Raw genomic sequence first — 20,692 nt, 5'->3', positions numbered from 1 at the left:
AAAGGGACTTTCTGAAAAAAGAAAAAATAAGAAATAAAACAATACGGGGAGGAGATAGAAGTCTTAGAAGCTGATGATCAAATAATAAGGAGATTCAGTTAGAATCTGAGGATACAAAATGTGCAAACATAGAATGAAAAGGAATTTTAAGGCGGGCCTGAGGTGTGAGAGAATTATGAGAAAAGAAGATTTCAAAAGCAAAAACCTAGGAAATACCATCTGCTTTGGTACCTATAGTGACCAAAGATTTAAAAAGGAGTCATAAAGGCCTAAACTGGAAAGAATTTTAGTAGCCCAGGAATTAAAAGGCTCAATGACTAGGAAAAAAGAAGTTAGATCTAGCAGTAGGGGTTAGGATATATTAATGAAAGAGAAGATGAATGACAAAACAGTGTTTACTAATACAACTTCAGTATGTACTGCACACATAAAACAAGCAATAAACCTAAGATGTATACAGTTTGTTTCTTGAATTCAACTAAGCTGTTATTTTTTATGGGTCACTGACCCTTGAAATAAGAGGTTCCCTATTACATTAAAAGTTAGGGAAGTCAAATAGTGCATAAAAGGACTAGCAAAGCTTTTAATATTTTGTGCCACATGGTACCTCTATTAAAATCAAACATTGGAGGTTTATTTTTATACAGAATAATTACATGAATTTAATGTAGCTTTTATTATTTCATTTTCTTTACTTTTTTGTTCCTTGTTATACATTTTGGAGATGTGACAATAATTTAGTACAAAAAAAGTAGGACCTATCATGTCCTTAGTAAGCAGCTGTTCATGAAGATAATATTTCCAGTCACTAGATTAGGAAGCAAGATTCTGAGATTACTGCTGGGCCTAAGCCTTTAACTTGTCAACCAAAAGTTACTTCCTCTTTAGTATAATGAATTGCAGAAGTACAGTTAAACAGTTGTCTATGAGGGTTTATGAGCAGGCATATGATACGGCTGGTAAGCAGAGATACTGGGGTTTTCTCTGCCAGTGACCAAAATATTTACACATTTCATAAAGTAGAAAGAACTTTCTAAAAAATTAATAAGATCTGTTTCACAAATTACCAATTCAACTGGAACACTGAATAGTAGAAATGACAAAAGATTTGTTCTTATGGTTGATAAAAAATTTATATCAGGGCATTCAAGTAAAGTTATTTTCTGTGTTCTGATTTAATGAATCATGTGAGTTGTATCTGGTTGGGTGACACAGATTCTGGTTCACTGAAGCCTACTCTAATGCTTCTCAGCATAGCCTTTCTTGGGACAGTGAAGCCAGAATAACATGTCAGACTGAAGTAATATCAAAGAAAGAGAAAGCAGGGCTGGAAATGCTATGAGGTTGACTCATAACACTTCTTGACCTGTGAATGTCCAGTAAGTTTTTGATGTCCTATGGGCTTTGATGACCTAACAAGCACTAGGCAGCAACAGTAATGCAGTAATGAATGGTCCTCAAAAGATTTTTACAATTCAAGCTGAAAAACACTACACTTATTAGACGGTTTTAACTCGATTGAAAAACAGTCTTAGAAACCACAAGTGGCTTCCTAAAAGGTGAATGAGTATTAAATGTTTTATATATGCTGTATAGTAAGCATTTAGTTCCTTTAAATTTGTTAGATTTTAAAATACACATCAATTTGGGAAAAAAAAATCTTTTCTGATGCTATTAAAGTATGTTGAAATAGCATGAGATAAAAATACAGATGTAAAATCATGATGCTCATTCAGTATTAATAAAATGGATTATTGAAAATGAAACTAAAGAACTATTCTGTATTTATTCCACATGGATATGTTCTTCTTTCAAAAGATAATAGTATTTGTGAAGAACAGAGTCCTCAGAAGGAAAGATAAAAAGTATAAAGAGAATGATTATAGCTTATCAAAATATGGTATATCACTTTACATGAAAACTATTTTATCCTATAAGAAAAATAAGGCACAAAATAGAGATCTAACATTTTTCCAAGGCAGTTTATCAAATTAGTATATTCCTTTGTTTTTCACTAATCAAAATTTATAGTTAAAATCTGAAAGAGTACTTACGATGACAGCAACACCACAGCAATTAAAGTCCATTCCACAGGTTTGTGTATTATATTTCTATTTGTTAATCTAAAAGACAGTAAGATAAAATTTACTCAAATATTTTTATATTTAAATTAGTAAACCTTTTATTTCTGGATAAAATCAAACTTCTTATGTGTCAAAGAAGTACTTTTTCAGCATCTGATAATAACCATCTCAAAACGAAGTGTTCTAGCCCACTTTTACATATTAATAACAACAATACTGTTAGACAATATGGGAATATAAGAACAATCATGGGAACTAAATTGCATGGTTTATTAAGATACACACACCCTGTAACAATATCTTCTATGCTTTCCCCCTATTGAACATTTTATTAAAGCTAACAAGTAATTCCTCATTTAAATTTTAAGGTTTTGACAACCTTTCCATCTTGTGCTAGTTTAGAGCTGGCAATTAATGCCATAATTCAGAATTTACAGAAATGAGAGTTGGCTTAATAAACTGCAAGAATAGGTCTTAAAGAAAACTTAAGTTTTAAAAAATATTGAGTAAATTCTATCCTTGATGATAATAAAATATTAGTCTTTGTTAGTAATAAAATATTCTGGAGTCATCTTAGTTTCTCAGGAAACATTTAGATATATATCACTAAAAATTAAAAAATGATAACTGAAAATACTGAAGTTTGGTGAGGACAAGAAGAAATCGTACTTTTTTTGGTAAATATTTATTTTTTGGTTGTAGTTGGACACAATACCTTTGTTTATTTATTTTTATGTGGTGTTGAGGATCGAACCCAGGGCCTCGCACGTGCTAGGTGAGCGCTCTACCACTGAGCCACAACCCCAGCACAAGAAATAGTACTTTTAATACACTATTGATATGAGAAATTGAATAATAACTTAGTAATATCTAATGAAGTTGAAAATGCATATGAATAGCCCAGATATAAAGCCTGAAATCTCTCACTTATGCACAAAGAAACGTGTATCAAGAATGCTAATACAATACTGCTGTGAGAGGGGAAAAAAAACAAATTGAGGCATATTTATAGAATATTGACTTATTATAACAAATGACATAGATTTACATGTTTCATTCATAAGTTTGAGTAAAAGAAAGCAAACATGGCATGATTGTTCATATGAATCAATAATTAACAATGCTAGTGGACACATATAAATGTAGCAAAAAGTATAAAAACAAAGACTAGAATGTTGTATAGGTTGCTTCTAGGGAGGAAAGGAGAACGGATTGGGAAGGGGAACAAAGTAGACTTTGTTCTCCTTTGTGCCCTCTTTTCCATCTATCTGAAACTACCTTCCCTCAGATAAATTTCCTTATATCATCTTTGCAGTAAGGTGTACCTGGACCATCCTATTACAACTTGCCCTCTACCTCCTAGCCCAGTACTCCAGATCCCCCTACCCTGCTATATGTATATATTTTTCTTTTCCCATACCAGTTACCACTTTATAACACATTATTTACAGTTTATTTTCTCTTGCTTGATGGCAATAATTCCAAGTCCCCAGAATAAGAGCCTGGCAACCAGTAGGCATTCAGTTAATATTTTTTGAATGAGCGAATTAACTTATAATGTTTTTATTTAAAAGTACAAATCCAAATCAAATTTTAGAAACTATTAAAATCTATTAACTCTGTGTGGAAGACGTTTTGTTACATTAATCTGAATTTTCTCCACAGCTTAAAGTGTTTCAGAATTATTCTTGTGAGGATTAAATGTACAAAAGACATACATGTTGTCAAATTCAACTGACATTTCTCAGTCTTCATCTTAATCTACCTGCAGCATTTTGACACAGCTGATGACTCCCTTTTTTATGGAAAGATTTCACCTAGTTTCTACTGTTTTGATTTTGTCCCCTCTTATTGACACTTATTCTCACACCTTTTAATATTGGAATGCCCCATGAACTCTGCCCTTAGGTCTTTTCTCTCCTTTATAACACTCTTCCCTTTGGTGATATTGAACAATCTTATAGTGTTTCATGCTGACAACTGTCAAATTTATTTGTCTCTAACTTGAACTTCTCCTAGAATTCTAGATTTCTGTATCTAATGGTCTACTTGACATCTCTATGTGGAGGTCTAATAGGCACTCAAAACAGTACAGGAAAAACTGAGTTCCTCAATATTCTCCTCCAAACATTCCCATTTCAGTTAGTTAAACGCTACCCTACCCTTCCAGAATCTAGTTGTTGAGGACAAAAAATCATGTGGTTAAATTTGACTCTTCACATCTTAAGAAAAAACAGTCATCAAATCCTGATGGTTCTGCCTTCAAAATAGAATCTTATTAGTTCTTAATACCTTCACTCCTTCCATCCTGCCTTCCTTCCTTCCTAGTTCTTTTTTTTTTAAAAGAGAGAGAGAGAAAGAGAGAGAGAGAGAGAGAGAGAGAGAGAATGAGAGAATTTTTTAGTATTTATTTTTTAGTTTTCGGCAGACACAACAAATTTGTTTGTATGTGGTGCTGAGGATTGAACCCAGTGCCATGCGCATGCCAGGCGAGCGTGCTACTGCTTGAGCCACATCCCCAGCCCTCTTTCTAGTTCTTAATACCTTCCTTCACTGCTTTCTTTCTTCTTTCTTTCTTATTAGTTCTTAATACCTTCACTTCTTCCTTCCTTTCTTTCTTTTCACACCATTTCTTGACTGTGAAAAATAGCCTCCTAATTGGTCTCTCTGTCTCTATTTGTTGTAATTTTCAACTCAGCAGCAAGAGTGATGCTGTTAAAAATGTATATTAGAGCATGGGATGACATTCTCTTTTCAAAACCCACCAACTGCTCTGTATCCCTCTCACAGTAAAAGCCAAAGAATTACTATGGCTACATGGTCTATACAATTTGTATCACACTTAATTTTTGTCCCACATTTCCCTCTTTTTCTGTTCTTGCCTCTGTTCAATTCTCTAGCCTTACCAGCATCCTAAATATTTTGTTACTCCTTTTTTTGGGGGCGGGGGGAGGCACAGTTTCTACTTGCTATTCCTGTCTGATACATTTTCACAGTTGGCAACAGCTGGCTCATTTAGCTCCTAGTAGTTCTTTACACAAATGTCATCTTTTCCTAAGGCCTTCCATAACCAGACTATTTAAAACTGCAACTTTCTCCCTCATCAGTACCATCCTGTTTCCCTATATCTAGGAAAACAGGAGAATGAACTGGGAAAGGGAAATAGATAATGCCACAGCATAATAATCAAAATAATAATATATTTATTATATTTAAAATTTTATATACTCTACTAGAATGTAAGTTCCATGAAAGAAGGATGCTTCTACTTCTTTATTGTTGTATCTGTAAGAACTAAAACAGAATCTACCTCTAGAAAGAGCTCAAAGAAAGTTAAGCATGGAAGAAAAGTGACAAAAATGATTGAATTTCCTTTTCTACTGTATACAAATCTTCTGGAGTTAATACAGAGTTAAGATATAATTTCATGATTTAAGAATTCATGAAATAATTTAAGAGTTCATTTACTCATTCGGCATAAAATTTACTGAGTGCCTTCTGTATCTCACTGTTCTAGGTACTGGGGTAAACACAAATAAAAGGGGTTTGTTTTACTTCAAAGTACTTCTATTAGCAGAAGAGCAAAATTTATTTTCTTCTCATGGTTTTCCTTTTGCTACAGTCAAAATAATTTCCAGCATGAATGCTAAATGAATATACTTACCATTATTTGGATGATAATTTAAAAATAAAAGTAATATTAGAAAACAGTTAAAAGAATATTTTCAAAATATACTAATTTGAAATCCAAACAGATTTACCAAAAAATATCTTGATTCAGTACCAATTTTATATATATATGTAGATGAACACAATATCTTTATTTTTATTTGCTTATTTTTATGTAGTGCTGAGGATTGAACTCAGGGCCTCACAAGTGCGAGGCAAGCGCTCTACCACTGAGCTACAATCTCAGCCCAGTTCCAATGAAATTTATTTATTTATTTAAAGATTTTTTTTTATTGAGAGAGAGAGAGAAGAGAGAATTTTAATATTTATTTTTTAGTTTTCGGCGGACACAACATCTTTGTTTGTATGTGGTGCTGAGGATCGAACCCGGGCCGCACGCATGCCAGGCGAGCGCGCTACAGCTTGAGCCACATCCCCAGCCCGTTCCAATGAAATTTAAAGAGGACTTTTGTGTCAAAATATAATTTTAATTCAAATCTGAATAAAACACACATTGATTTAACATTGATTACCAAGCAGCTTGTAATGGAACTTGTTTTACACTGTCAGGAAAGCGATGTAACATTCTAGATAACAAACTATTATGCAATTCAGTGGAAAGGACAGCTCTATCCACTAGGGAAAGATTCTTTAAGGAGTGCTAAAAAAGGTGCTTTATGTTTACATCTTAAAATAGGCTTTCAACTCTGGCTGAGAATCATCTAGGGGGCTTTTAGAAATACTAATGCCTGAGCTCAACCCCAGTCAAAAGACAATCAATCTCCAGGGGTGGAGCCAAGAATCTTAGTTGTTAAAAACTCCCCAGGTAATGCTGATGCACAAATGGGTTGAGAATCAGTGTTCTATGAGCTCCTATTATTGATTATCACTTCAGAGAAAAGGATACAGTTATTTATGTGAACTCTTTCCCACTGCAGTATTGACTGAAAGATTTTAACATTACTCCTATCATCAATATGGCATTTTTTCAAAGTTTACTTGGAAACTCTAGCTTACAATTACACTGTTCTGTTAAAATCTGGAGACTTCAAATATCATTCTGTATTCCAAACAAATGATATTTTTCTAAAAGGCAATGAAGCTAACTTAAGTAATTTTTATTAAAGCTATAGACTTTGATCCGCAGGTCCTAAAGAGTAAAGATTTTAAAATATAATATTAAATTGTTTCATAATATTCCCTACCATCATAATACATAATTTTAGGCATTATTTTCCCCAAACTTCTTATTAAATTTCAAGCATATGTAAATTAGAGCATAATAAGTTCATATGTGCTCATAATTTTGACAATGATTAAATTCTGCCCAATCATTTTTCATCTTCACAACTCCATCTTCAGCACTACCCCTACTAACCTGGATAATTCTGAAGCAAACCTCTGTAATGACGTCAAGCACACACTCTACCACTGAGCCACATCCCTAGGTAAATGACATAAATATTTATTCTTCATGTCTTAATTTTAATATCGTTTTTTTTCAGGGAGGGTATCCCTGACAGTACAATACTTTCACCTGACAAGAGGAAATTTCCTGCTGTGAACTTCTATAACTCTTTGTATTATCACAGTCTAGCTTCATCTAATGAAAAACTGAAGTTTAGTATCATGTCTCTTCCATTCTTACCCCAAAGCTCAATTTGATTTAATTAAATTGCCTTGTTCCTCAACTTTTATAAAATTTACTAGAGGCCAAATTCATGTTTTATTGACAAAACATTTTTTTTAAAGAGCTATACTATATCTGAACATTTTTACAGACAGTAGAATAGAGAGACAAACCTCAATGTAACAATACAGAAGATAAAACCGTGAGATTTTCTTCAAAGCTACTCTAGGGAATGGGGATGTATCTCAGGGGTAGAGTGCATGCTTACCATGTGTGAGCCCTGAGTTATCACCCACTTTAGCACTACTAGCACCATCAAAAAAAAGCTAGTTTAGATTTCCAGTTTAGAAGAAGTTTTATTTTCTTTTTTTGGTGCTGAGGATTAAACCTAGGGCCTTATACTCTGTACCACTGAGATACACCCATGCCTCTAAAAGTAGTTTTAATTGTCTATTATAGTAAGAAAGTGACCAGATAATAAATCAAGGACAGAGGACACTTTCTGTATCAAAGCAAGGGACTCTCACTGAAATATGAATAGACTGCTATAAAAATCTGATTCTATACTATCTGCTATGATTAACTTTTCACCTACCATGAGAAGAGGTAACATTATGTGGTAAAAAGCAAGGGCTCTATAGTTAGACTTGGGGCCAAAACCCAACTACTAGTTGTATGATTTAAGAAAGGTTACTTAACCTTTCATCTGCTCTCTGTAAAATGAAAATACCATTATTTTTTTCAAACTAAATAAAATACATAAATGCCAGTTACAGGTTGGCACACAGTGAAGCCTGTACCGATTACATGTCCTGACATGAATCAGACATTATTATCATGGCTGCACAAAAAAACCCAGAAACACGCCAAGTAGTGGTTTCCAACATGAAACACCCAAATTTCTAGGGCATATCCAAGTAAAAATTGGGCAATTCTGCAGTTATTTAAAAAAGAAATTATTCTGATGACATACCTAAAGGAAAAAGAAAATGTATCCATAATGGGACAATCTATCAAAAGCATCAAGTTTCATTGTTTTTACTGAAATGACAACAACTGGATGTGATAACATTAGTTAAGAAAGTGCTGAATATAAGTCCTCATTGGCAGTTAAATGTATTTTTCATTAATAATTTTTTTCTTACAAAGGAAAATTAATTAGTCACTACTTAATAGATAATTTTGTGGTTTATGGTGGAAAACAAAGAGGTCTTTGGAAGTAGGAAGGAAAAATAACTGGAAGGAATCACTGCAATATAAATCTTACTATTATCATGTCCTTTGGTGAAGTTCTAAAATGACTGGCTGCAGAAGGGTCAGAGTAGGAGAATCAACGGACTGGAATGATTTGTAAGGTTTGGTTCCTATTTTTCTGCATTATGCTCTGGAGCAGTGGATTCCAAGAGAATCTCCATGTATGTATGACAGGTCAAAGTACATTCTATTTGTATATAACTAAAAAGAACAAATGAAAAAAAAGTACTGCTACTTTGGTAGCCATATGACAAACCAACTAAATGAAAATCCTTGGGAAGCTCTAGCACAGGATTGCCTCTTTAGGCCAGAGACCACTGCGGGAGTCCAGGCCCAGCCCAGATCTGCCCACATCAACCTACTCGGGACCCAGGCTCACAGTAGGCCTGGGTCCATCCTGCCACTAGCAGACACCTGCCTGAGCTCAGGCTTTGGCACAGAACAGCCTCTTTAGACCAGCAAACCACTGTGGGAGCCCAGGCCTGGCCCAGATCTGCCCACCAACATACATGGAACCCAGGCCCAGGGTAGGTTGAGTTTGCCATCCACTCCCACCTTGGAGCCCAAACCTAACCCACTTCTATCTTGGGACACTGCAGACATCTCCATAGCCTTCCCCACGCAGTAGTCCCTACCTTTTTGACAACAGACAGGGCCTAGAATCAACTGCATCTCAGAACAGGCAACCCAAAGACAGTGTAAGGCCCACCCTTTCAACCCCATCTTTGTAAGACTTTGTATCCATCTTGGGGTACCTCCACTATTATCTCGAGTTACCTGGGTTATTACTGCAACCATCTTTAGTAGTAGTAGCATACACTGAGGGACACCAGCAAGGTGTGGAAGCCTAACATCAAGGTGAGGTACAGACAATCTGCATGCGTACTACAAAAATATAGGGTAGAAACTATAATATCTCAGATCCACACTGCAAGAAAGGAAGACATACAGACAACATGAAAAAACAAGGGAGGAAAGTGCTCTCAAAAAACCAGGATACTACAATAACAGAAACCATGGGCAGCAAAGTTGATGAAATGTCAGAGAAGGAGTTCAGAAGGTTCATAATTAAAATGATCTGTGAATTGAAGAATGACCTAAATGAGCAAATACAGGCAAAAATTGATCACTCCAACAAAGAGATTAGAGAGCAAACACAGGTAGCAAAAATTACTTCAAGAAAGAGACAGAGACTCTGAAAAAAAAAAAAAAGTCAGAAATCTGTGAAATGAAGGAAACAATAAACCAAATAAAAAACTAAATAGAAAGCATAACCAACAGACTGGATCATTGGAAGAAAGAATGTTAGATAAAGTATACAATGTTAGACAAAGTATACAATCTGGAAAAAAAAGGTGACCACACAGTGAAGATAGTAAGAAACCATGAATAGAATATCCAAAAATTATGGGATAGCATCAAAAGACCAAATCTAAGAGTTACTGGGATAGAGAAAGGCACAGAGTTTCAAACCAAAGGAATGTACAATCTCTTCAATGAGATAATATCAGAAAATTTCCCAAGCATGAAGAATGAATTGGAAAACCAAATACTGGAGGCTTACAGGACACCAAATGTACGAAATTACAACAGATCTACACCAAGACACATTATAATAAAAATTCCTAGCATACAGAAAAAGGATAGAATCTTAAAAGTTGCAAGAGAGAGCAATCAGATCACGTATAGAGGAAGACCAATTCGTATCTCAGCAGATTTTTCAACCCAGACCCTTAAAGCCAGGAGATCATGGAACAATATATACCAAGCTCTGAAAGAAAATAGATGCCAATCAAGAATCTTATATCCAGCAAAATTAAGCTTTAGATTTGATGATGAAATAAAAACCTTCCATGATAAACAAAAGAATTTACAACTAGAAAGGCTACACTATAGAACTTCCTCGGCAAAATATTCCATGAAGAGGAAATGAAAAACAATGATGAAAATCAGCAGAGGGAGGTATTACACTAAAGGAAAAACTAATCAGAGGAGAAACCAAGTTAAGTTAAATACCAAAAATAAACAAAAATGGCTAGGAATACAAATCAAATAATAACTCTGAATGTTAATGGCCTAAACTCACCAATCAAAAGACATAGACTAGTAGACTGGATTAAAAAAAAAAAAAAAAGATCCAATAATTTGCTGCTTCCAAGAGACTCATCTCATAGGAAAAGACAAACACAGACTTAAGGTAAAAGATTGGGAAAAATCATACCACTCACAAATAAAGTAGACTTCAAGCTAAAGTTAATCAAAAGGGATAGAGAAGGACACTACATACTGCTCAAAGGAATCATATATCAACAGGACTTAACAATTATAAATACATATGCCCCAAACAATGAAGCATCTATGCTCATCAAACAAACTCTTCTCAAGTTCAATAGTCAAACAGACCACAACACAATAATTTTGGGTGACTTTAACACACCTCTTTCACCACTGGATAGATCTTCCAAACAAAAGCATAACAAAGATTCAATAACAGAATCAATAACTTAGACTTAACTGACATATGTAGAATATTTCATCCTTCAACAAGCGAATACACTTTCTTCTCAGCAGCACATAGATACTTCTCTAAAATAGACTATATTATGCCACAAAGCAACTCAGCAAATATAAAAAAAAAGTAAAGGTACTATCCTGCATTCTATCAGATCATAATGGAATGAAATTAGAAATCAATGATAAAATAAGAAATAAAAGCTACTCCAACACCTGGAGACTAAACAATATGCTACTGAATGAACAATGGGTTCAGAAAACATCAAGAAGGAGATTAAAAAATTTTTAGAGGTGAATGAGAAGACAGACACAACATATCAAAATCTCTGGGACACTATGAAGGTAGTTCTAAGAGGAAAGTTCACTGCATGGAGTTCATTCCTTCAAAGAAGAAAAAGTCAACAAATAAATGATTTAACATTACATTTCAAAGCCCTAGAAACAGAAGAATAAATCTGCACCAAAAGCAGTAGAAGACAGGAAATAATTAAAATTAGAGCTGAAATCAATGAAATTGAAACAATTGAAAAAATTGACAAAACAAAAAGTTGGTTCTTTGAACAAACAAAACAAAATTAGCAGACCCTTAGCCATGCTAATGAAGAAAAGGAGGGAGAAAACTCAAATTACTAATGTCCATGAAGAAAAAAAAAAATCACAACAGACACTACAGAAATACAGAAGATAATTATAAATTATTTTGAAAACTTGTACTCCAATAAAATTTGAAAATACTGAAGGCATCAAGAATGCTTGGCATTGACAATGAAAAAATAGGACATGGGTATCAATTATTTAAGGCTCCCCAGGCAAATATAATCAGCCCTCAAATATGAGCAAATCTCACTGATAGAAGTGTTTAAGGTAGTTTAACATTTTTTCCCTATGTGTTTCTGGTAAGTTCTGAGAACTTTGGAATACTTTTTTTCAAAAGATGCTATCCAATTAGATCTAAAGAAAAAATAAATCACTAGAAAATGTATGCTATTTATTCTTTCCTAAATAAGCAGGGCAAAACAAAAAAGAAAAGTGTAATTCAAGATAAGAGGACTCTAATATCTCTTCTGATGAGTCTTCAGTCACTTCACCAATTTGTCCAGCATAGTAATTATTACATTGTCTGCAGGAAGTTGAATGACAAGTCCTTTAAAAAAGGAAGGAAACAGGGGCTGGGGTTGTGGTTCAGTGGTAGAGCGCTCACCTTGCATGTGCAAGGCCCTGGGTTTGATCCTCAATACCACATAAAAATAAATAAATAAAATAAAGGTATTGTGTCCAACTCAGAAAATAAATATTTAAAAAAGGAAGAAAACAAAGAATAACTTCTGATTTTCATTTTTCCTCAGTTAAACTTCATGTTAGTGTAATATTCACTCCCTGATAAATCCTGAAGGAATCATAAACTTCAGTGTTTTCACACTGTATATATCTAGTCAAACTTTATCAAACTTTTACTTTTAGTACAGTTATTCCTTTCATTAGGATGCATGGTTCTGTGATAGGTATAAGACAGAATACGTAAAAAATCTACTGACTTTCTTCATCACTAAGAAGGATGCAGAAAAGTTCCACTTTGACCATATTATTTGACTTAAACCCTCTTTTTGGCATTTAATCAGTCAATCTTAAGTATAGGCCAATAAGAGGATCACTACTGGCATCCCTGAATTTGTGTGTTAATAATTTTGAAATTGGATCGTTTCCACAATTCATGAGTAACAAAATCAGTAACTACTAGATAAATCATGTCAGACTTATTATTACCCAAACACTCACTTTCAAATATAAACATCCTAGAAAAAATTAAATAAAATGACCGTATGTGCACGTTTTATCAACCAGAACTTCACAATTGATATAAATTCTCTAGTCTCCCTTTCTTTATAGTTCTAAGTACTTCAAGTCAGTTCTACTCAATACAATACTGTTACCCTCTATCTTTTATTGTTCACTGTACTCATCTTTCCTTCTCATAGGCAAGTTCTTCCCTGAGGGGGGGCATAATGCTTCTTTTGCCCACAGTGCCTAGCACAGGGATGGTAATCTGATACATATTTACTATTCCTCTAAAATCAACAATGTTACTGGTTTTGTGTCACAGACAAAACTTTCCTTCTGGGAAGGGTTTGTGGCTCAGTGGTGGGGCGCTTGCCTAGCACATGTGAGGCCCTAGGTTCGATCCTCAGCACCACATACAAATAAATAAAATAAAATAAATATATATAAAATATATTTAAAAAAACTTTCCTTCTTAATTTTACGTTATTCTTATCTAAAGTGAATATACCAAGATTTATACAAGTAAGGAGTTGCATTAAATAGACAACAAGAAGTAATGTTTAGATGAGAAGAAAACATGTCTTAGTCTAATGGATTCTGTAGTAATCAATAAAGTAAAAATAACTCAGAAGGAAAAATTAAAATAATAACACTAACCTGAAAGTTCGGATAAGATTTTTGAGTTGAGTATAAATATCTCCTAATGTAATCTGAAGAGGACCCAAAAGTCCAGGCAATCTGAAATGTAAAAAAAAAGTTACATTTCTTTTATAATTTAATTATATAGAAACATACATTGGGTCATGCCTAACTCTGGATCTGCCGAAGGCAATAATGGCACTTAGGTGGAAGTGGTCATGATTTTAAACAGTTAAACTAGATTATGACTGGTAAGAAGTCAAAAGGAAACATTTCATAGTAACTCTATGCTCTACTTTGTAGTCTACACTATAGTGTAAAGCACTAAAATGCAAAATCATTTTGGCCATCTGTATTTTGTCCTTAGTTTTTCTTACCTGAAGAGCAATTTGGCAATATAGCTTAACATTTTAATTGTGAATATTCTTTGAGTCAATAGTTTTATTATGACAAAAATTTATCCTAAGGAAATAATCAAATAAAAAAATGCTTGCTATAGAAATAATTTTAGTAGTGAAAAACCAGAAACAAGGTGATTGATTAAATAAATTATGATATACACATTTAATAAATTGTAACAAAACCCTGAAAATAATGTCAATCTATTGTTTTTTTTAAAAATATATTTATTTATTTATTTTGAGATAGGGTCTAAGCTGCCTAGGCTGACCTCAGACTTGACATCCTACTGATTCAGCATCCTGAGTAGTTAGAATAATAGGTGTGCACCACCGTACCTGGCTGTAGTGGTGTTTTATACCACTATGCTCTGTTTTTGAAAATGTGGAAAGATATGACAAATGTTAAATTAAAAATGCATTCATAGTATTATCCCATTTTTATAAAAACATGTAATGCTTCTATATATAATACCTATTACATATCAAACATTTCATTCTTTCTATGTTTCTACAACAGAGGGAACCAAAGGGAATGAACATACATACATACACCATACATATAATATATATAAACATCAAAATATTAATAAAGGTTATCACCAAGTGGTGGGATTACAGGTGATTTGACTTTCATTTCCTCCTTTATACTATTTCTGTATTGCTAAATATTCTCCAACAAGCACTTTTTTAAAAAAAATTATGAAAGTTTCAAAAATGTTCCAGAATAGAACAGTAATAATAACCTCATTATCTATTTCCAGATTCAACATTTCAATATTTTCCTATATTGGTTTCATTTTCCTTCCTTTTTTTATAGTAATATTTTAAAGTAAACCAAATTCGTGACATCATGTCATTGGATTTCTATTTGTATTTGTTTCTCTAAACACAAACATAACTTCTTTGTATTTAAAATTATCATACTCAACCAAATAATTGCTTTGTAACATCTAATATCCAATACAAATTTATTTCCCTCTGGTTATTAAAAATGTCTTTTTATAATTGGTTTGTTCAAATCAGAGATCAAAAAAGGTGTTACTTTTATAATGAGAAAATGACAAACTGCTTTCATAAACTTGTAAATGACCTCAAAAACCCATGCCACCATAATTAGTTTTGTTTTCAATGCTCTTTGTGCTTTCTCTTAAGTGATTCCATCCCTTCTCAGTTCAATTCTTGTGCCAGTATCAGTAATATGGATTTCTAGCAAAGTTCTTTCTGGCATCCTCTGTTTTAGCCAAAACCCAGGATGCATAGACTGCTTCGATGACATGTCTGTATGGTCTCAAATTTAAAACTGTATATTCTAAAGTCTAGAAAACTATTTCTACATAAATTCTTATCTACTAAATACACAACAGTACGGATAATCTAACCCAACTTTCAAAATCTTTGTAACTAAAGTAATCTCTTCTGTACTGTGAATAAGGTAGTCTTTTATACTGCTTTCTATATTAATATTTAATAGAAGCAAATAAACAAGTATGAAGATCATGTAAAAGGCAAAACTATTAATGGATTTATTGTATATGAAGGGCCCACCCATAGCAGCTACTGCATAAATATTAAACATTTATTTATTTAAAAAAATATTTTTTAGATGTTGATGGACCTTTATTTTATTTATTTATATGTGGTGCTGACAATTGAACCCAGTACCTCACATGTGCTAGGCAAGCACTCTACCACTGAGCTACACTCCCAGCCCCTAAACATTTATTTAAAATGTAAAAATTATAGTAGTTCCTCTTGATTCTGCTTTTTGTACATTACCAAGTCAAGATACAAAGCAAATAAAAAAGGATTTCAAGGGTGGTTTGAGAAGTACATACTTCAAAGCAAAATTATCTTACTTTCCATTAATTATATCACAAGTAAACATTTTATATCTCAATTGCTCAAAACACTATGACATTTTTCTTATTTTCAAACTACTACAAAATTAAGACTTCTCTTTATTTACAAGTCCTGAAACAATGATTGACACACTTTTCCATGTTTTCTGCTAAAAAAAAAAAAAAAAAAAACGTGCAGGCTGAAAAGTTCAAGACAGCCCTCACATCTCTGGAAAAAAAGATTTTCAAGCCCCTTTTCACCGAGAAACCAAAATAGCAATTTTTGCGTCATTTATGATTGGGCTAATTATAAGAACAATCATTTCTGCTACAGGAAGCTTAAAGTGCAGAGTTGAGCTAAATAAAAAACGTTGCTGAGTGTGAAATGATTCTATGAATATGTAGGTAGAGTGAGTTAACAGACCTTTAAAACTTTAACAACCTCTTATTCACATGTAAAACTAACATGACACATTTACCACAAATCAGTATTTAAATGATCTAGCTTTGATAGTTTTCCCCTGACTTCACTGGATTATTAAGAGGGAGTGAGATAGTTTAGAATCTCAACCTTCCTCTTTATGGTGGTGGTCTGTCTTCAACACAAAATTTAGTATCTTTGGGATACAGTAGCTTAACAATATAAAAATTTAAAGTGCAGACATTCATGTAAACTTTTCTTACTATTTTTCGAAATGTTTAAAATTGGGACTGGGGTTGTGGCTCAGTGATAGAGCGCTTGCCTAGCACGTGTGAGGCTCTGGGTTCAATTCTCAGCACCATATATAAATAAATAGGTCTATTGACAACTAAAAAAATATTAAAAGAAAAAAATTTTTAATGTTTAAAATTGAAGGGTAACATTTGCAAATTATGAAATCATAATATTGTTAATTTTAAAATATTAAAAACTGGGATGACAATTACATACTTACACTTTGCTCAATTTTTCAAGAACGATGCGTTTTCTAATCTGGTTCTGGGAACTTGAATCTATCAGTGGAAAGGTGGGATCATGCTGGATCACATTTTTCAACAAAACAAAACAGAATAATGAATTTACATTCTTTTATAAGTAGAACAATAAACACTAAGCACAAAAGATTACACCTGTGATATAAAAGGAAATAAACCAGACTTGAGATTTAAAAGATTTAAATCTGAGTATCAGCTCAGCTTGAGTCATTGCTTACTTGAATCATCTAGTTTCTTTGAAAGTTTTCTGATCAGTATAATAGGGACATTAATACCTCCTATATTTAATAAGAAAATGTATACAAAAGGATTCTGTAAACTACTAAGTGCTATACAAATGTGGGGTTAAAAGACTAAAATTAGCAAATATTATAAAATATATTATGGAAAGTTTTGCTTCTAAAAATGGCAGACAATAGAATTCAAACCACATAAAAATAAAATAAAGGTTATTGTGTCCACCTACAACTAAAACAAATATTAAAAAAAAGTTATCAGAGCTCAATCAAGTTGGTTTTATTATAAGACTGTAAGGTTGATTTAATAGTAAAAATAAATGCAATTAATTATAATAAAAATCTCTCAAATGATCATCTTAAAAGGCACATGAAATTAACCTATTAAAATTCAATATCCATTTGTGATAATAATTAGTGAATTAGAAATAGAAGGAAACATCTATGAGCAGATAAAGAGGAATCTATAAGAAAGTTTACAACAAACATACTTAGTGGTAAAAATTTAAAGTGTTGCTTCTGAGACAGAGAATGAGACAAGGAAACCCAATGTTCTGGATGTCTAAGCCAGCAGAATAAGATACAGAAATACCAGGTTTTGTGTACAATGTGTCAAAATGCATTCTATTGTCATGTACAACTAGTTGGGAAAAAATTTTTAAAAATTTTAAAATGTGCTAAAGAGAAAAAAAAAAAGAAAGAAATACTGGGAATAAGGGCTAGAATGCAGGAGGGAAAAAAGTACTGGGGATTGAACCTAGGGCTTCATGTATGGTATGAAAGCACTGTATTACTGAACTACATTCCAGCACTACAGATAAGTTATTAGAACTCATAATTTAAGTAGTCTAGCAAAGTTACTGGCTATAGGGTCAATACATGAAAATTGATTTTCTACATAAAAGTCAGGAAAAAAAAAACTTTAAAAAAATATATTTTTTGCTTGTAGATGGACACAATGCCTTCATTTTATTTATTTTTATGTGGCACTGAGACTCAAATCCAGGCCCTCACACATGCTAGGCAAGCACTCTACCTCTGAGCTACAACTCAGCCCTTGGGAAAAAATTTTTTTTAATGATACCATTTACAATAGCTTATAAGAACCAGATACTTAGGAATAAATGAAATGCAACCTGTTTAAGACCCCTGTGCAAAAATCTATGATTACTGAACAATGTTAAAGCAGATTAAAAAAAATTTCTTTAGTTGTAGTTGGACACAATACCTTTATTTTACTTATTTATTTTTATGTGGTGCTGAGGATCAAACCCAGTACCTCACATGTGCTAGGCGAGTGCTCCACTGCTGAGCCACAAACTCAACCCCATTAAAGCAGATTTTTGAAAAAGGAAAGTCATACTACATTCACAAGTTGAAGTCTATAATGTAAAGATGTCAATTCTTTCCAAACTGATTTACATACAAATTAGATGTAACCCCGATAAAAGTCCTAACAGTCCCCTTCCCAATCGGTACTATGATAAACTAATTTTAAAATTTATAAGGAAAGAAAAAGAGAAGAATGGTCAGAGCAAACTTAATAAAGAATTAGATGGAGGGATTTATCATACAGATATCAAAACTTATTATACAGCTACCTAATTAGCATGGTATTAGCTCAAGAAGAGAAATAGACCAATTTACCCACACATTTATAAACATTTTATTTTTGACAAGGTTCAAACTATAGCTGTAGAGAAGTGGGAACTCATTTCTTTAAAAACATTTTTTTTTGGTTGTAGGTGGACACAATGGCTCTATTTTATTTTTATGTGGTGCTGAGAATTGAACCCAGTGCCTGATATGTGAGAGGCAAACACTCTACCACTGAACTACAACCTCAGCCCAGGAGACTCATTTTTTTTTTTTTTTTTTTAGAGAGAATTTTAATATTTATTTTTTAGTTTTCGGCGGACACAACATCTTTGTTTGTATGTGGTGCTGAGGATCGAACCCGGGCCGCACGCAAGCCAGGCAAGCGCGCTACCGCTTGAGCCACATCCCCAGCCCCCAGGAGACTCATTTTAATACATGCTACTGAGTAAACTGGATATCCAAATGGGAAAAAAATGACATCTGATCCATACTTCTTAGTACAAAAACAAAGAAACAAACTCATTTCCAGATGAATTGCAGATCTAAATATGAAATGAAAAACAATAAAGCATCTAGAAGATAAACAATCTGGACTAAGATTTCATAAAGATGTTACTACAGAGGGGGCTAGGGTTGTGGCTCAACAGTAGAGCATTCACCTAGCAATTAAGAAAAAAAAATTAAAAAAAGATGTTACTACAGGGAACAATTAAAAAACTGGAGTCAAGAAATTGAAAGGGCAAGTTTCAAAGTGAAAAATATTTGTAATACATATAACTGATAAAGAAGTCCTACGAATCAATTTTTAAAAACTGAGACACTTTAATAGGTAAATGGAAAAAAGACTTCAACAGGTACTTCACAAGAGACTCTCCAAATGGTCAAGCAATGAACATGAAAGTATTTGATTCGTTAATCAAATAAATGTACTATAACCATCAAGCGATAGTACGAGAATGGCTAAAAATAACAGCAGCAAAGAAAAAAGTAAAGGAACCCTCAAACAGCAGTAAATCAGTTTGAAAAACTGTCATTATCTAATGTAATTGCATATGTACATATTCTATGACCTAGCGACACATATCCTTCAGAACTGCATGCACATTAGAAGACATATATAAGAAATTTCATGACAGCACATTTCATAATAGCCCCAAACTAGAAACAGCCAAAATTTCCATTGATATAAAAAAAATTGTGGTAGTCCCCCTTATCCATGATGTCAGTTATCTGTGATCAGTCATGGTCTAAAAATATTAAATGGAAATTTTCAGAAATAAAGAAATGGTAAGTTTTAAATTGTGCACTGTTCTAAGTAGTATGATTCTGCTCTATTCAGCATAGGATGTGAATTATCCCCCTTTCTGGCATATCCAGATTATATATGCTACCCTAGCCTCGTAGTCACTTGGTAGCCTCTTGGTTATGAGATCAACTGTGGTGGTACTGCAGTGTTGTTATCAAGTAACCCTTATTTTACTTAATAATGATCCTAAAGTGTAAGAGTAGTAACACTAGCAATTCAGTTTAAGACAAAGAGAAACTGCAAAGTACTTTTAAGTGAAAAGGTGAAAATTCTCAACTTAAAAAAAAATTACTCTGTGCTGAAATTGCTAAGATCTATAATAAGAACAAATCTTATTTGCAAAATTACAAAGAAAAAATGGAATTCACACTAGTTTTGCTGTCATACCACAAACTGCAAAAGGTACAGCCACAGCGCATGTAACTGCTTAGTTAAGATGGAAAAGGCTTGTGATTAGAAGAAATAAACAGAAAATGTGTTTTTACTGAGAGCAATTTATTGTGCTATAGAGTATGCAGCCTATTCGAGGATTTCAGCAAGGGATCTCCTAAAACAAATGAGACCAAGCCATTTACTATAAATAAAGGCAAGACAGATTCAAGAATAATTTGGATTAACAAATATAAAAATTACTGGAGAGGGTGCATCTGTCAATGAAGAAACCTGCTGCCACATTTCCAACAGAGCTGAAATAGTATCACCTTTGTGATCCTATTAAAAGCAAGTTTTAAATTGTTATGAAACAGGCCTCTTTTGAAAAAAGATGCC

General features: G+C 33.1%; 1 protein-coding gene across 6 annotated transcripts in view; it reads right to left on the bottom strand.

Annotated features, from left to right (window-relative positions):
* Rpap2 (RNA polymerase II associated protein 2) overlaps window positions 1-20,692 on the bottom strand; it is a 100,236-nt gene that overhangs the window by 49,224 nt on the left and 30,320 nt on the right. For all 6 annotated transcript variants that reach the window (XR_006855487.2, XM_046461703.2, XM_058585184.1 and 3 more), the window contains exons 9-11: window positions 16,744-16,826; window positions 13,588-13,668; window positions 2,055-2,123 (exon numbers count right to left, since the gene is read on the bottom strand). Coding sequence is in view for 5 of the 6 variants with exons in the window: in XM_046461703.2 (XP_046317659.1) it covers window positions 2,055-2,123; window positions 13,588-13,668; window positions 16,744-16,826 (233 nt within the window). In the remaining variant the exon portion in view is untranslated. The remainder of the gene's footprint in view (window positions 1-2,054; window positions 2,124-13,587; window positions 13,669-16,743; window positions 16,827-20,692) is intronic.

The sequence above is a fragment of the Marmota monax genome, unplaced genomic scaffold, assembly GCF_021218885.2.
Source record: "Marmota monax isolate L192 unplaced genomic scaffold, Marmota_monax_Labrador192_F-V1.1 WCK01_AAM20220418_F8-fsc00070, whole genome shotgun sequence".
Lineage (NCBI taxonomy): Eukaryota > Metazoa > Chordata > Mammalia > Rodentia > Sciuridae > Marmota > Marmota monax.
This window is presented reverse-complemented; position numbering and strand designations above follow the sequence as displayed.